Genomic DNA, 17,064 nt, shown 5'->3' on the forward strand with positions numbered 1-17,064 from the left:
CTCAACTTCAACCTCAGAAAAGCATCAATGTGAGTTTTCCTATTTTGCATATTAGCTGTCCATCTCCAAATGAGAGCCCTAATTCTGGGGAGTTCTCTGCTATAGATTCACATTCACTGGAAGCTGGGCTAAGGCACCTTTCACAAGCAACCTCAAACTCATTTTACACAGGGGCTTATAGCAGTTGGAGAGAAAACTTTCTCCCTTATCACTTTGGGTTGGATTTGAGCTCAGGTCCCAGTGTTGAAATAGCATTCATTGTAGCATCAGACCACCAGTGAGGAGTATTTCTCCAAGGTTAGTTAACAGTGCTGTTCAGCTTCAACAGTTTCTTGGAGCTGATTTCTTCTGCAATAGATTCTTCATAAAATCTGATGGGATAAACAGTTTGCATTCTGTGAAGTAGATGGAGCAATCTGTTTAAAGTAAAGAAATTATATAGCCCTGGAGTCAATATTTTCAGAGAATTCCTCTCAAACATCTTTCTGCAAACAAGAGGAAAAGGGGAGTGTGGGAACTTTGCAGGGAAGCAGCCACTAAACAATGTCTCACACAACATTTTTCAAGAATATAAAAAAGTAATTTATCAACAATTGGAAAATCTTTGATGCTTCGTTGAGGCAACTTCCAGCATGTTTGTCGAGGATAATTTGTTTCAATTTCAGACTTGTACCCTATTCAGTACATCAAGGATAACACTGCAAGTCAAATATATGGTGTTTTATAGGTTAATAAAAAGCACAATTCTTTCTGCTTTTTATGAACCCCATCAATAGTAATCTATTTGTAATTGAATTGGGTAATTATCTTCGGATAGGAGACTAGAGCTTGATTTGAAGTTGCTTTGCTAAGAAAGAAAGAGATGATCAAATTACAGTCCATATTGATCTGTATGAAAAGCTTTGTGTTGCTTCATCATCTGAAAGTCAACAGGAAAAGACAATATTTTCAAATGATTGTGGTAGTTGTGTAAGATATTGTTACGGTAAAGTGAGGAGGGGTTGAAGGACTTCCCTCTTTTCCCTCTCATTGTTAGACCACAACTGGACAGTGGATATACTGTCCAGTTCAGTAGATTTTTGATTACTTACTTGCTATGATCATAACAAGAACCAACCGGACAGGTTTTCTTGAGTTAACAAAGAAAGTGGTTAACTTTATTGTACCTAAACCACACTAATAAAAATAATAAACAACGTGCCAACTTTCACTCTCACACACATATTAGAGGTTTACACATACACAAATAGGTTACAGAATGGGGAAAGGTAGATTGGTTGAGTTAGAGTCCATAAAAAAGGTATTCAGTCTGTGGAGTTTGGGAATTGAATTCTGTGGTTCTGAGGTTTTTAATTTGAAAAGGTAGATGACTGGTTCTGTGAATCCCTTGGAGATAGCGATGTGAATGATTTCCTCCAACGGGGTTTCTGATTGTAGCCGGAGTATGTAACGATGGTCAGTCAACAAGGATTTGAAAGCTTTCAAGTTGGAATGGAGAGAGAGAGAGAGGGATCCCCACTTAGGGTCTGCTCATGTCAGAGTCCAGTTACTTCTCTTCTGCTGCAGAGAAAACACCAGCTTAAAACCACAGATGGGGAGGGGCTTGTCACATGACAGTCACTTAGTCATTCAAACATAGCAGTTAGCATTATTTCTCTGCTTCCTGAGAGAACAGCTAGTTCCTTTAAACTTCTTGGGTCTTGGTTCTTGTTGGGAAATTAGCAGACATTTCATCTCCCTCCTCACAAGCATTGCAGTGCAGTATACAGTGGTGCAAATTAGGTCCTCATCTTAAGCTGAATGGATGACTTTGCTGGCAGTGTGTCTTTTTAAAATGTCTTTAAAAAAATACAAATTCAGATCTCCAGCCAGTGGATTGAAGAAAAATATCATTCAACAAAATACACTGGTGTAACAGATATCAAAAGAGGTCTTTTTTTAAATTCATTCAAGGGATGTGGGCATCGCTGGCTAGGCCAGCATTTATTTTGCATCCCTAATTGCCCTCGGGAAGGTGGTGGTGAGCTGCCTTCTTGAACCGCTGCAGTCCATGTTGGATAGGTACACTCACGGTGCTGTTAGGAAGGAAGTTCCAGGATTTTGACCCAGTGACAGTGAAGGAATGGCGATATACTTCCAAGTCAGGATGGTGTGTGATTTGGAGGGGACCTTGCAGGTGGTGGTGTTCCCATGCATCTGCTGCCCTTGCCCTCCTAGGTGGTAGAGGTCACAGGTTTGGAAGGTGCTGTCTAAGGAGCCTTGGTGCGTTGCTGCAGTGCATCGTATAGATGGTACACACTGCTGCCACTGTGTGTCGGTGGTGGAGGGAGTGAATGTTTGTGGATGGGATGCCAATCAAGTGGGCTGCTTTGTCCTGGATGGTGCCAAGCATCTTGAGTGTTGTTGGACTGCACCCTTCCAGGTAAGTGGAGAGTATTCCATCACAATCCTGACTTGTGCCTTGTATGTGGTGGACAAATTTTGGGGAGTCAGGAGGTGAGTTACTTGCCGCAGGATTCCTAGCCTCTTGTAGCCACAGTATTTATATGTCTGGTCCAGTTAAGTTTCTGGTCACTGATAGCCCCCAAGATGTTGATAATGGGGAATTCAGCGAGGTTAATGCTGTTGAATGTCAAGGGGATGTGGTTAGTTTCTCTCTTGTTTGAGATGGTCATTACCTGGCACTTGTGTGGTCCGAATGTTACTTGCCACTTATCAGCCCAAACCTGAATGTTGTCCAGGTCTTGCTGCATGTGGACATGGACTGCTTCATTATCTGAGGATTTATGAATGGTACTGAATTGCTGTAATATTATCAGTGAACATCCCCACTTCTGACCTTATGTTGAAGGTAAGGTCATTGAAGATCCCAGCTGAAAATGTTTGCTGTCCAGCATTAGGTTATCCATAGCTGTGCATTTGGTTGTGACGGCAACTGTGGCCCTGGACTTTTATGCATCGGGCTTCATCCAACATTCAATGGGTGGCATCAGTAACATCTCTCGGTTTGCTGTACACACTGCAATTAAGGAGGTCACGGGAATTCATCACCTTCCCAATGGAGGCTTACATGTAGGAGGAGAGAGCAGTGGGCTTTCCAAGAATTGCTCATTTTTCTCAGATGTAGGGGGTCATTGACTGCACCTGTGTTGTCCTGCATGACCAGACTCTCTACTGCACGAGGATTTCTATGAAGTCAATGGTGTTATACTGCACATAACAATGCAAAATATTGCTGATATAAAGTAAACAGATTCACTCCTTAATTGAAAATAGCAGTAAAAGGAACAGGTGTTAACAGTTGTCACTAATATTGCATAGCATGCTTGCTCTTCTACTTTTTCTTCCTCTATCCCTCTCTCTGTTGCTCCAACTATATAACAATATAAAATACTAACACTATTTGTGAGGCTGCTGGCAACTGAATATGTTTATGTCACTCACCAGACTCTTAATTAGATCATTTATTCCAATGTATCAGGTGGGACTACTTTCTATTCTATCCAGTATCTATAACTATCTTAGTTGATGATAGAAAACCAGAATAATTTAATCATTTGTTACAATGCTGGCTTAAGCTCCAGGCTCCTTTGCTCATTGGCACTCTAAATATCAATATAGTTTACAAAAAAGAATTAGCAATTCAAGTAGTTTGGGTCAATACACTCGTCTTTCATTCTGGAACTGGTTATGAAGCCAGCACAGACTGATGGAGTGCAAGTTCATTTCAGCTGGCATAAAGTTCAATACAGTACAAAGCTGTCCCTAATTTGGTATTAATCTGGCAACCTCACTCAGAAAAGCTAAAAGGCAGCCTGGTTGTAGGAAATGGAGAAATTGGTTAGAGGCCAGTGAAGGAGAGGGAGAGGCACTCCTCTGAAGCTGCAATTAAGGCACATTACTGAGGCAGTTTAGAGTACTTCCCATGTGGCTGTGCAACAAAAGAAAGGGGGAAAATATTCCATTTCCCTGCACTGATGTCCCTATCCTTGAAGAGCCAAATTTACCATAAATATTTTAAGCAAGGGTGTGTTCCTGTGACCAGAAACAGGCAGTAAGTCCTCATGTTGATACTGCTAAAAATGGATTTAAATTCTTGTCATATTATAATTTAAGAAAACTGGCAGGGGAAGGGTAGGAAAATCCCATCAGCGTTAAAGTAGAAATTAGTTACAGTCCCAGCGATCATATTTTTAATTAGTTATCATGGAGTTTGTCTAGATTTATAGTCTAAAGGGAAAAGAATGAGATGAAAAATTATGGTTCATAGGAAATGAAGATTGCTTTACCAAGATATTCACATTTTAACTCCTTGACAAGCTGGTTAATACAGAAATGTTGTTTTACAATTGATGAAGACAGTGGTTGACTACATCCTTACAGCCAGGCTAATAATTCCTTCTCTTCCTCTCTTTAGGTGTCCATAGATGAACGTCTGAAGCAGCTGCATGAGGCCCACAGGGATTTTGGTCCCACATCCCAACACTTCCTGTCCAGTAAGTAATGGATGCACATCATTCTAAAGCGGTCTTCCAATTACATTCTGAAAGTTCTTTCTATGTATAAAACAATGTATTGATTTTAAACATTTATCTATCTACAACTGTATTTAAAGTGTAATCCAACTTGAAGTATAACATCAAAAAGATCCATTTAACATGCTTTATTTTCCAGTCACATTGATTCTCACTCTACCAAGGGAAACTTTTCTTTTTCTTTGAGCTCTCACTTCACATGATTAGAACATAAATCATTTGAATTAAGTCCTTTTTTACACAATATCCAAAATCACCATAAACCAAGCGACATCTGTTAATGATAATAATGTGCAGCACATGGGTTAAACAAGTTGTCTTCGGGCAAGTTGTCTTTTGGCAAGTTCCAAATCAGATAGGGGTCAAGATGAGGCAGGATAGAAGGTGGGATCATGGCCTAAAATCCATGAATCGGTTTCTGATTATCATTCACATCGAAGCCTCTGCTTACCACCAACATACCCTCTTGTTTTTTTTTGTAGTGTATGGGCAATTTGTTTAAGTGCACAAGCCCTTTAGATTTTTTGCGTGGCCACGCACGCGCAGTAATTTAAAGGGACCAACTTGAGCGCGGCCTGCGGGGGAACTTTCAGTTGGCTGTGCAGCCATGCAGTTTAGAGGAAATGTTGCTTACCACTGAAATTTTGGGCAGTTATGGGGTGGGCAGTGGAAGAGAATAGGGCAGGGATCATCACATTGGATCCACGTCCAATTTTTTGCCTGCTTTTTTTTTTTATCATTCCCAGTAGGCATGAGAAGTGCCCTACCATTTTTGGGCAGGCATATTCAAATAAGGTGGAAATGGCCATTAATGCTTCAATTATACCCAGTGATATTCTCAGCTGCATGAAATAGGCATCCAGGTTTAGGCACTATAGAAAAACCGATACCTCACCTCACATACAATTTCAGTGGTTAATTTTGCTATTGACAACTGCTTAACCATCTGCCGTTGGGCCATTTACTGTGGGGCTGCCATTTCTGCCCTCCATCCTTACTATAGAGAGAGGCCATGAGATTACACATTGAGGATTCCCCTGTATCTTTGGTTGTGGGGATAGAAGAGGTGGGATAATGGAAGGAGGCCAGGCTGCTCATACAGTACCAGAGGCAGATTGCAGTCCCATGCTAGGGTATACAGATTGAGGACCTTTTACCTCTATTTGTCCCAGAAGAATGCTTGTGGAGGCTGAGCTTCATGAAGGAAGTCATCAGTGTGTTATATGCTGCCCAACTTACAAAGCACCTTTGCCAAAGATACTGTACTGCCAGTGGCTATAATATTCACAGCTGTCCTGAAATAGTGTGCTCTGGGACTATTCCAGGTTATCACTGGAGACAACAGCCACATTAGCCTTTGTTGTGTACAGCAAGTTGTAGATTCATTGTTTGTTGAATAAGCCATTCTATAGACTCCTCTCCCCCCACCCCCTATTGACAACTGACACTAGAATGCCAATTTTACAGAATGTCAGGCTTTCTGAAGGCACCTAGATTGCCAAACATGCTCTCATGATCAATGCTACCACCTTCGTCAACAAGAAGAGGTTGCAATCTCTTAATGAGCAGCTCATTTGCAATCAGCAACTGAGAAAGATATCAGTTGCATTTATATAGTCCTCAGGACATCCCAAAGAACTTCACAGCCAATGAAGTACATTTGAAGTTTAGTCATTGTTGTTATGTAGGTAAATGCAGCAATCAATTTTCATACGAAAAGATTCCACAAACAGGACTAGATAATTTGTTTTTTTGGTGATGTTGGTTAAGAGATAATCTGGGATAATTTCCTCTCTTTTCTTTGAATGGTGTTATGGGATCTTTTACATCCACTTGAGCAGATAGATGAAGCCTCAGTTTAACATCTAATCTGAAAACTGGATCCTCTGACAATGTAGCACTCCCTCAGTACTGCACATAGGTGTCAGCTTAGATTACATGCTTAAATCCTGGCATAGGAATTGCACTCTTGGCCTCCTTAGTCAGAGGGGAGAGTGCTACCACTGAAGCCGAACAGCACCACATCCCTGTAAGTGAATATTCAGTTCCCTGACAACTGCCAAGATTCATTCATTTTAAGACATCCAGCATGCCATCATTCTATGACGCTAAAAGGGGAGTCTCTGGTTGGCTTCTGAGAGATCCAGTCTATATTCTGTAGCTGCAGCTGTGCACAAAGTGCATGAGCGGAACATCAGTACAATGAAATCTATGCAGCTAACAGAGTCATAAAGAACACACCCTTAGCTTGTTGATGGCATGCCTCATGTGCCTGGATCAGCCTGTGGTGCTCTGCAATATTTGGTTCAACTATGTTCCACTGCTTCATCAATAATGTTCCCTCCATCATAAGGTCAGGTGTGGGGTTGTTTACTGACAATTTTACAGCATTCAGCTCCATTTGCTACTCTCCAATAATGAAGCAGCCCATTGGCAGAAGGCATCTCTGACAGCATAGCACTCCCTCAGTACCGCACTAAAACATCAGTCGAGATTATGTGCTGAAGACTCAATGATGTGAATTTCAATGACGCACTTGCCTACCTGGTGCTTGGGCCTCACTCGTTGGTCAGAGCACACATAGTATGAGGATCAGGTGAGAAGGCCGCTGCAACCATTTTAGCCCCCACCGTAAGCTTGGTTATCATCAGGGGCAAGGGATTAAAATCGGTGCTTTAAAATTTATTCTTCGCATAGTTTCTTCCTTGCATTGATCCCATTGTAATTACTCCTCCTATAAGGTTTGAGTAAAGTAGAAGAGATGGTGGATTGTTGGCCTCCTCTTAAAAGCTAGTCAATGTCACCTATTAGCTCAGAGTGCTTTTTGATTAGAGCTCTCAAGGCAACTTATAGTGCACTTACTTTGTCAGGCTACCAGTGATGGTATCAGGGATAGTGCATTGAAGCAGTGCTTTACCAGTGGAGGTTTTGAAATTCTCCTAATGTGCCATCCATGACATCAGTATAAATGATAACTGTATTGCCATCATTGGCTGTAAAGTGCTTTGGAACATCCTGAGGTCATGAAAGGCGCAACATAAATGCAAGTCTTTAATTTTTTTTCATCATGTAGTGACATTTCCAGGCAGTCAGTAAGCTAAAGGTCTCATGACTGTAAGGACCATCAGAGAGGTTTTGTATTTACTAGGCTGTATGTACCTTTCCTAACCATTTGGGAATTGTGACTTTAAAAAAAAACTGGGCATGCACTTCTAACAGCTGTGGCATCTCTCCTGCTGTATAAAGGAGAGCTTCCACATCAGCAGCACCGTAAGACACTCGGAAGCAGTCTGGCCCTGGAGCTGAATGATAGATTTTCTGATTGAATCACAGAATCACAGAATAATACAGTGCAGAAGAGGCCCTTCGGCCCATCGAGTCTGCACCGATGCATTAAAACACCTGACCTGTCTACCTAATCCCATTTGCCAGCACCTGGCCCATAGCCTTGAATGTTATGATGTGCCAAGTGCTCATCCAGGTACTTTTTAAAGGATGTGAGGCAACCCGCCTCTACCACCCTCCCAGTCAGGGCATTCCAGACAGTCACCACCCTCTGGGTAAAAAAGTTTTTCCTCAAATCCCCCTTAAACCTCCCATCCATCACCTTAAACTTGTGACCCCTCATAACTGACCCTTCAACTAAGGGGAACAGCTGCTCCCTATCCACCCTGTCCATGCCCCTCATAATCTTGTACACCTCGATCAGGTCACCCCTCAGTCTTCTCTGCTCCAGCGAAAACAACCCAAGCCTATCCAACCTCTCTTCATAACTTAAATGTTCCATCCCAGGCAACATCCTGGTGAATCGCCTCTGCACCCCCTCCAATGCAATCACATCCTTCCTATAATGTGATGACCAGAATTGCGCACAGTACTCCAGCTGTGGCCTTACCAAAGTTCTGTACAACTCCAACATGACCACCCTGCTTTTGTAATCTATGCCTCGATTGATAAAGGCAAGTGTCCCATATGTCTTTTTTCACCACCCTATTAACCTGCCCTTCTGCCTTCAGAGATCTATGGACAAACACGCCAAGGTCCCTTTGTTCCTCGGAACTTCCCAGTGTCAGGCCATTCATTGAATACTTCTGTGTCACACTACTCCTTCCAAAGTGTATCACCTCACACTTTTCAGCGTTAAATTCCATCTGCCACTTTTCTGCCCATTTGACCATCCCGTCTATATCTTCCTGTAACCTAAGACACTCCACCTCACTGTTAACCACTCAGCCAAACTTAGAGAAATCCGCAAACTTACTGATCCTACCCCCCACATAGTCATCTATGTCGTTTATATAAATGACAAACAATAGGGGACCCAGCACAGATCCCTGTGGTACGCCACCGGACACTGGCTTCCAGTCACTAAAACACCCGTCTGTCATCACTCTGTCTCCTACTGCTAAGCCAATTTTGAATCCACCTTATCAAGTTACCTTGTATCCCATGTGCATTTGCTTTCTTGATAAGTCTCCCATGTGGGACCTTGTCAAAGGCTTTGCTGAAATTCATGTAAACGACATCAACTGCACTACCCTCATCTACACACCTGGTCACACGCTCAAAAAATTCAATCAAATTTGTTAGGCATGACCTCCCTCTGACAAAGCCATGCTGACTATTCCTAATCAAATTTTGCCTCTCCAAGTGGTGATAGATTCTCTCCTTCAGATCCTGCCTTATTTTACTAAAATTCGCTCTCCCCCAATCCAAAACCTTTTTTTGCAACTTGTCTATTTCTTTCTCCATAACAAGCTTAAATTGTACCATGTTATGGTCGCTATCACCAAAATGCTCCCCCACCAACACATCAACCACCTGTCCAGCTTCATTCCCCAGAATTAGGTCCAGCACTGCACCCTCCCTTGTTGGATCCTCTACATATTGAGCTAAAAAGTTCTCCTGTGTACATTTTAAGAACTCCACTCCATCTAAGCCCTTAACACAATGACTATCCTAATTAATGTTGGGAAAGTTGAAATCACCTAATATAATTACCCTATTATTTTTATTTTATTGAAGTTTGTACTAAAGTTTACAAGTGCTCTTATAGACTGGCTATACAGTTTTCCTTTAAAAAATTGAAATCATATACATTTCGGGATTTCATTAAATCTGTATTATTTATCAACAGTTGATGTGTCAAAGTAAACAAGTCGGGAATAAGTCTATGAATATTCATGGTGCAATATAATGATGCCAATAGATCATTGTCTGGATCCCTTTCCTTCCTGTAAAGATTGCTCTAGCAACTTCATAAACATTGCCATAGGTTTTAGAAGACCTGCTGATACCATTATACAATTTATTGCTATTCATGTGGCCTCCTATCTTGATGGAGAAGTACAACTGCATTCCAAGTTACTTTTCCATTCATCTACAGAATAAATAGTATGGTCTGCATTATGAAAAATGCTTTTTACTAACTTTTTTGAGTATTTGACAATTTCAATGCCAATTTTGGGAGAATGGCTTGATACCTGTCTCTCAACACCACCCTACCTTGTTTAAACTTCCACCTGGCACTTTCCTGAACAGGTAGAAGTGGAGCAAGCAAATCTTTTTTTTCTCAATGTTTTCCTTGTGACAAGCCATAGTAAATCTTGCCAGTTTATTTTGGGCAGTATTAAACGTTCACAAAATCAAAGCCCGTGGATAGTATGGTTGCTTCTCTGGATGAGGTTAAGGTTCAAACTGGAACCTTACTGACCTGTATGTTGGTGGCTAATAAGTTCTGTTGATGGATGTTAAATACCGAAAAGTTGAAAGTAATAGGGTGAACAGGTGTTGGGTGTTAATTGTACTCAGTTGTATATAAAAAGACGAGCCAGCCAGCACTGGCTAGAGATTGTGAGGGGGTGTTAATTGTACTCAGTTGTATATAAAAAGACGAGCCAGCCAGCACTGGCTAGAGATTGTGAGGAGTAGAGTAGTAAGCTCTGTGGCAAGCAATAAATGGTCTCCACCAAAGCATCCTCGTCTCAGTGTATTCTTCACAAACAGGCTTGGAGGTTTCTCGAACACGGTATACTGCACCAAATTATACATTTACTTAGTGAGCCACTGGGTTCACATTTGTACAGCACGTTTCACAATCTCATGATGTCCCAAAGCATTTTACAGCCAATTCAGCAATTTTGAAGTGTAGTCACTGTTGTAATGCGGGGCACACGGCAAGGGAGGGCACCAGGGAGAAGGCTCCTGCTTTTCTTCCAAATAGTGGGTACTTTTATATTGACCTGAGAGGCCAGATGGGGCCTCAGTTAAACGTCTCATCTGAAAGATGGCACCCCTGACAATGCAACACTCTGTCAGTGTTGGAGTGGGACTTGAGCCCATACCATCTCACGCAGGGCACAAGTACGACCACTGAGTCACAGTTGGCAATTAAGTAAAGAGCAAGGGTGTTCAAATGAGGACCTCCAAATAATAACCCTTGAATATTGATTCACTTACAACTCATTCCACTTTCTGTCAGAACAGAGAAAAATGAGCTAACAAGAGCAATGTACTGTATTTTGCTTTTCAATGGTTTTATGCACAATATTTTACAGGAAGTTTATTTTTGTGTCTTTTGCATCATACCAATGTTGCAGTTATTGTCGTGGCAGTACGTAGTGCAACATTCCTAGATAATCTCACTGGTGATTTATTAAACTTGTTTTTACTGTTTGTTTTTTGGTGTGAAATGTGATGATGGCATTAAGAGCAATGCACACTGTAATTATCGACTTTCCAGGTTCATAACCCATGTGCTCTACCATTATTTTTGTGGTTGAAAGAGTTCAATTTCAAACAGATTATAGAAAAATTTCTCAGTCCACTAGGTTAATCCTTCCCTTCTTCATGGGCAGCTGAGCAAACAGATGGAGATCTGCTGAGCTGAGTGTAAAAATAGTAATTTTAATGATTAATGTATTCTTCTTATTTACTCCGGTCTTAACCTTTTTCTTTTTGGCTTCTTGTTTCCAGCTTCTGTCCAAGGTCCTTGGGAGCGGGCAATATCACCCAATAAAGTGCCCTACTACATCAAGTAAGCACTACTTTTAAAACTGTACACGCTCATCTAAAAGTTGTAAAGTTTTCTTGTTCAGCATAAACACTAAAGGCTCTTGGAAATAGGGACAGCATTGCAGTTATGCTGAAAAAGATGCTTTTATTCCTGCACTAAGACCTGTGCCAGAGATGCAGGCTCCTAACTTACAGGTATTGTACAGCTGGTTGCAGCCCAAAAGACTCATTTCAACCAGATCTTCACAACTGCTGGCTGTATTGAACCCTGACTGGCACAGGCCTTGGAGTTATATAAAGACAGCTGTCGAAACTGGATTTAAGATCTTCCGAATGCTTTCTGAATTGACAAAGGAATTAATCTGCTTCTTACAATTGCACTGTTTTAGTTCTGAATCCAGGAGTCATGTAATCATAACCTTCCCACCTTTATAAGGCTGAATCAATCCTCCTTGTCCCAGGAACAGATGCATAGACACAATTTTTCATGTGAATAGATTTGCTGCTGGGATAAGCTAATGGACACGGGAAGTACGAATCTGAACATAAAAGCTGTAAGACAACACCAACATAATTGGTAGTGACACACTGCATCTTGACACCAAGAGAACCAGACACACACTGCATCTTGACACCAAGAGAACCAGACACACACTGCATCGAGACACCCAGAGAACCAGACACACACTGCATCTAGACAGCCACAGAACCAGACACACACTGCATCTAGACATCCAGAGAACCAGACACACACTGCATCCAGACACCCAGAGAACCAGAAACACACTGCGTCCAGATGACCAGAGAACCAGACACACACTGTGTCCAGACGACCAGACAACCAGACACACACTGCATCTACACACCCAGAGAACCAAACATACACCGCGTCCAGACAACCAGAGAACCGGACACACACTGCGTCCAGACAACCAGAGAACCAGACACACACTACATCCAGACAACCAGAGAACCGGACACACACTGCGTCCAGACAACCAGAGAACCAGACACACACTGCGTCCAGACGACCAGAGAACCAGACACACACAGCATCTAGACCAACAGAGAAACAGACACACACTGCATCTAGAGAACCAGACACACACTGCGTCCAGACAACCAGAGAACCAGACACACACTACATCCAGACAACCAGAGAACCAGACACACACTGCATCGAGACAACCAGAGAACCGGACACACACTGCGTCCACACAACCAGGGAACCAGACACACACTGCGTCCAGACGACCAGAGAACCAGACACACACAGCATCTAGACCAACAGAGAAACAGACACACACTGCATCTAGACGACCAGAGGACCAGACACACACTGCGTCCAGACAACCAGAGAACCAGACACACACTGCGTCCAGACGACCAGAGAACCAGACACACACAGCATCTAAACCAACAGAGAAACAGACACACACTGCATCCAGACGACCAGAGGACCAGACACACACTGCGTCCAGACAACCAGAGAACCAGACACACACTGCGTCCAGACAACCAGAGAACCAGACACACACTACATCTAGACAACCAGAGAACCAGACACACACTGCATCTAGACAGCCAGATAACCAGACACACACTACATCTAGACAACCAGAGAACCAGACACACACTACATCTAGACAGCCAGATAACCAGACACACACTACATCTAGACAACCAGAGAACCAGACACACACTACATCTAGACAACCAGAGAACCAGACACACACTACATCTAGACAACCAGAGAACCAGATACACACTACATCTAGACAGCCAGATAACCAGACACACACTACATCTAGACAACCAGAGAACCAGACACACACTACATCTAGACAGCCAGATAACCAGACACACACTACATCTAGACAGCCAGAGAACCAGACACACACTACATCTAGACAACCAGAGAACCAGACACACACTACATCTAGACAGCCAGATAACCAGACACACACTACATCTAGACAACCAGAGAATCAGACACACACTGCATCTAGACAACCAGAGACCCAGACACACACTGCATCTAGACAACCAGAGACTCAGACACACACTGCATCCAGACAATAAGAGACTCAGACACACACTGCATCTAGACAGCCAGAGACTCAGACACACACTGCATCTAGACAACCAGAGACTCAGAGACACACTGTGTCCAGACAACCAGAGAACCAGATACACACAGCATCTAAACAACCAGAGACGCGGACACACACTGCATCTAAACAACCAGAGACTCAGACACACACTGCATCGAGACAACCAGAGACTCAGACACACAATGCATCTAGACAGCCAGAGAACCAGACACACATAGCATCTAGACAACCAGAGAACTAGACACACACTGAATCTAGACAGCCAGAGAGCCAGACACACACTGCATCTAGACAACCAGAGACTCAGACACACACTACATCTAGACAACCAGAGAAACAGATACACACTGCGTCTAAATAACCAGAGAACCAGACACACACAGCATCTAGACAACCAGAGAACCAGACACACACTCCAGACGACCAGAGGACCAGACACGCACTGCGTCCAGACGACCAGAGACCCAGACACACACTGCATCTACACACCCAGAGAACCAAACATACACCGCGTCCAGACAACTAGAGAACCGGACACACACTGCGTCCAGACAACCAGAGAACCAGACACATACTGCGTTCAGACGACCAGAGAACCAGACAAACACTGCATCCAGACAGCGAGAGAACCAGACACACACTGCATCTAGACAGCCAAAGAACCAGATACACACAGCAGCCAGAGAACCAGACACACACTACATCTAGACAACCAGAGAACCAGACACACACTACATCTAGACAACCAGAGAACCAGACACACACTACATCTAGACAACCAGAGAACCAGACACACACTGCATCTAGACAACCAGAGACTCAGACACACACTGCGTCTAGACAGCCAGAGAACCAGACACACTGCGTCTAAATAACCTGAGAAACAGACACACACTGCATCTAGACAACCAGAGAAACAGACACACACTGCGTCTAGACAACCAGAGAATCTGACACACACAGCATCTAGACAGCCAGAGAACGGGACACACACTGCATCTAGACAACCAGAGAACCGGACACAATCTGCATCCAGACAACCAGAGAACCAGACACACACTGCATCTAGACAACCAGAGACTCAGACACACACTGCGTCTGGACAGCCAGAGAACCAGACACACTGCGTCTAAATAACCAGAGAAACAGACACACACTACATCTAGACAACCAGAGACTCAGACACACACTGCGTCTAGACAGCCAGAGAACCAGACACACTGCGTCTAAATAACCAGAGAAACAGACACACACTGCGTCCAGACGACCAGAGAACTGGACACACATAGCATCTAGACAACCAGAGAACCAGACACAATCTGCGTCCAGACATCCAGAGAACCAGACACACGCTACATCTAGACAACCAGAGGACCAGACACACTCTGCGTCCAGACGACCAGAGAACCAGACACACATTCTATCTAGACAACCAGAGAACCAGACACACACTGCACCTACACACCCAGAGAACCAGACAAACACCGCGTCCAGACAACCAGAGAACCAGACACACACAGCATCTAGATAACCAGAGAACCAGACACACTGCATCTACACACCCAGAGAACCAAACATACACCGCGTCCAGACAACCAGAGAACCAGACACACACTGCATCTAGACAACCAGAGAATCGGACACACACTGCATTAGCCAACCAGAGAACCGGACACACACTGCATTAGACAACCAGAGAATCGGACACACACTGCATCTAGACAACCAGAGAACCGGACACACACTGCATCTAGACAACCAGAGAACCGGACACACACTGCATTAGACAACCAGAGAATCGGACACACACTGCATCTAGACAACCAGAGAACCGGACACACACTGCATTAGACAACCAGAGAATCGGACACACACAGCATCTAGACAACCAGAGAACCAGACACAATCTGCGTCCAGGGAACCAGACGCACACTACATCTAGACAACCAGAGAACCAGACACACACTGCGTCCAGACGACCAGAGAACCAGACACACACTGCGTCCAGACGACCAGAGAACCAGACACACACAGCATCTAGACATCCAGAGAACCAGACACACACAGCATCTGGACATCCAGAGAACCAGACACACACTGCGTCCAGACAACCAGAGAACCAGAGACACACTGCGTTTAGACGACCAGAGAACCAGATACACACTGCATCTAGACAGCCAGAGAACCAGATACACACAGCATCTAAATAACCAGAGACTCAGACACACACTGCATCTAGACAACCAGAGAACCAGACACACACAGTATCTCGACAACCAGAGACTCAGACACACACTGCATCTAGACAACCAGAGAACCAGACACACACTGCATCCAGACAGCCAGAGAACCAGACACACACTGCATCCAGACAGCCAGAGAACCAGACACACACAGCATCCAGAGAACCAGACTCACATTACATCTAGACAACCAGAGAACCAAACACACACTGCATCTAGACAACCAGAGAATCAGATACACTGCATCTAGACAACCAGAGAACCAGACACACACTGCATCTAGACAACCAGAGACTCAGACACACACTACATCTAGATAACCAGAGACTCAGACACACTCTGGGCGGCGCAGTGGTTAACACCGCAGCCTCACAGCTCCAGTGACCCGGGTTCAATTCTGGGTACTGCCTGTGTGGAGTTTGCAAGTTCTCCCTGTGTTTGCGTGGGTTTCCTCCGGGTGCTCCGATTTCCTCCCACATGCCAAAGACTTGCAGGTTGATAGGTAAATTGGCCATTACCAATTTCCCCTAGTATAGGTACGTGGTAGGGAAATATAGGGACAGGTGGGGATGTGGTAGGAATATGGAATTAGTGTAGGATTAGTATAAATGGGTGGATGATCATCCGCACTGACTCGGTGGGCCGAAGGGCCTGTTTCAGTGCTATATCTCTAAACTAAACTAAACACACTGCATATAGACAACCAGAGACTCAGACACACACTGCATCTGGACAACCAGAGAACTAGACACACACTGCATCTAGACAACCAGAGAACCAGATATACACTGCATATAGACAGCCAGAGAAGCAGACACACACTGCATCTCGACAATCAGAGAACCAGACACACACTGCATCTAGACAGCCATGGAACCAGACACACACAGCATCTAGACAACCAGAGAACCGGACACACACAGCATCTAGACAACCAGAGAACCGGACACACACTGCATCTAGACAACCAGAGACTCAGACACACACTGCATCTAGACAACCAGAGAATCGGACACACACAGCATCTAGACAACCAGAGAACTGGACATACACTGCATCTAGACAACCAGAGAACCGGACACACACAGCATTCAGACAACCAGAGAACCAGATACACACAGCATCTAGACAACCAGAGAACCGGACACACACTGCATC

At 43.8% G+C, this 17,064-nt stretch overlaps 1 protein-coding gene across 7 annotated transcripts in view; it reads left to right on the forward strand.

Annotated features, from left to right (window-relative positions):
• dmd (dystrophin) overlaps positions 1-17,064 on the forward strand; it is a 1,950,296-nt gene that overhangs the window by 1,744,203 nt on the left and 189,029 nt on the right. For all 7 annotated transcript variants that reach the window (XM_068040560.1, XM_068040554.1, XM_068040555.1 and 4 more), the window contains 2 exons: positions 4,418-4,496; positions 11,511-11,571. In XM_068040560.1, coding sequence (XP_067896661.1) covers positions 4,418-4,496; positions 11,511-11,571 — 140 coding nt within the window. The remainder of the gene's footprint in view (positions 1-4,417; positions 4,497-11,510; positions 11,572-17,064) is intronic.

This window comes from Heterodontus francisci, chromosome 10 (genome assembly GCF_036365525.1).
Source record: "Heterodontus francisci isolate sHetFra1 chromosome 10, sHetFra1.hap1, whole genome shotgun sequence".
Taxonomy (NCBI): Eukaryota; Metazoa; Chordata; class Chondrichthyes; order Heterodontiformes; family Heterodontidae; genus Heterodontus; species Heterodontus francisci.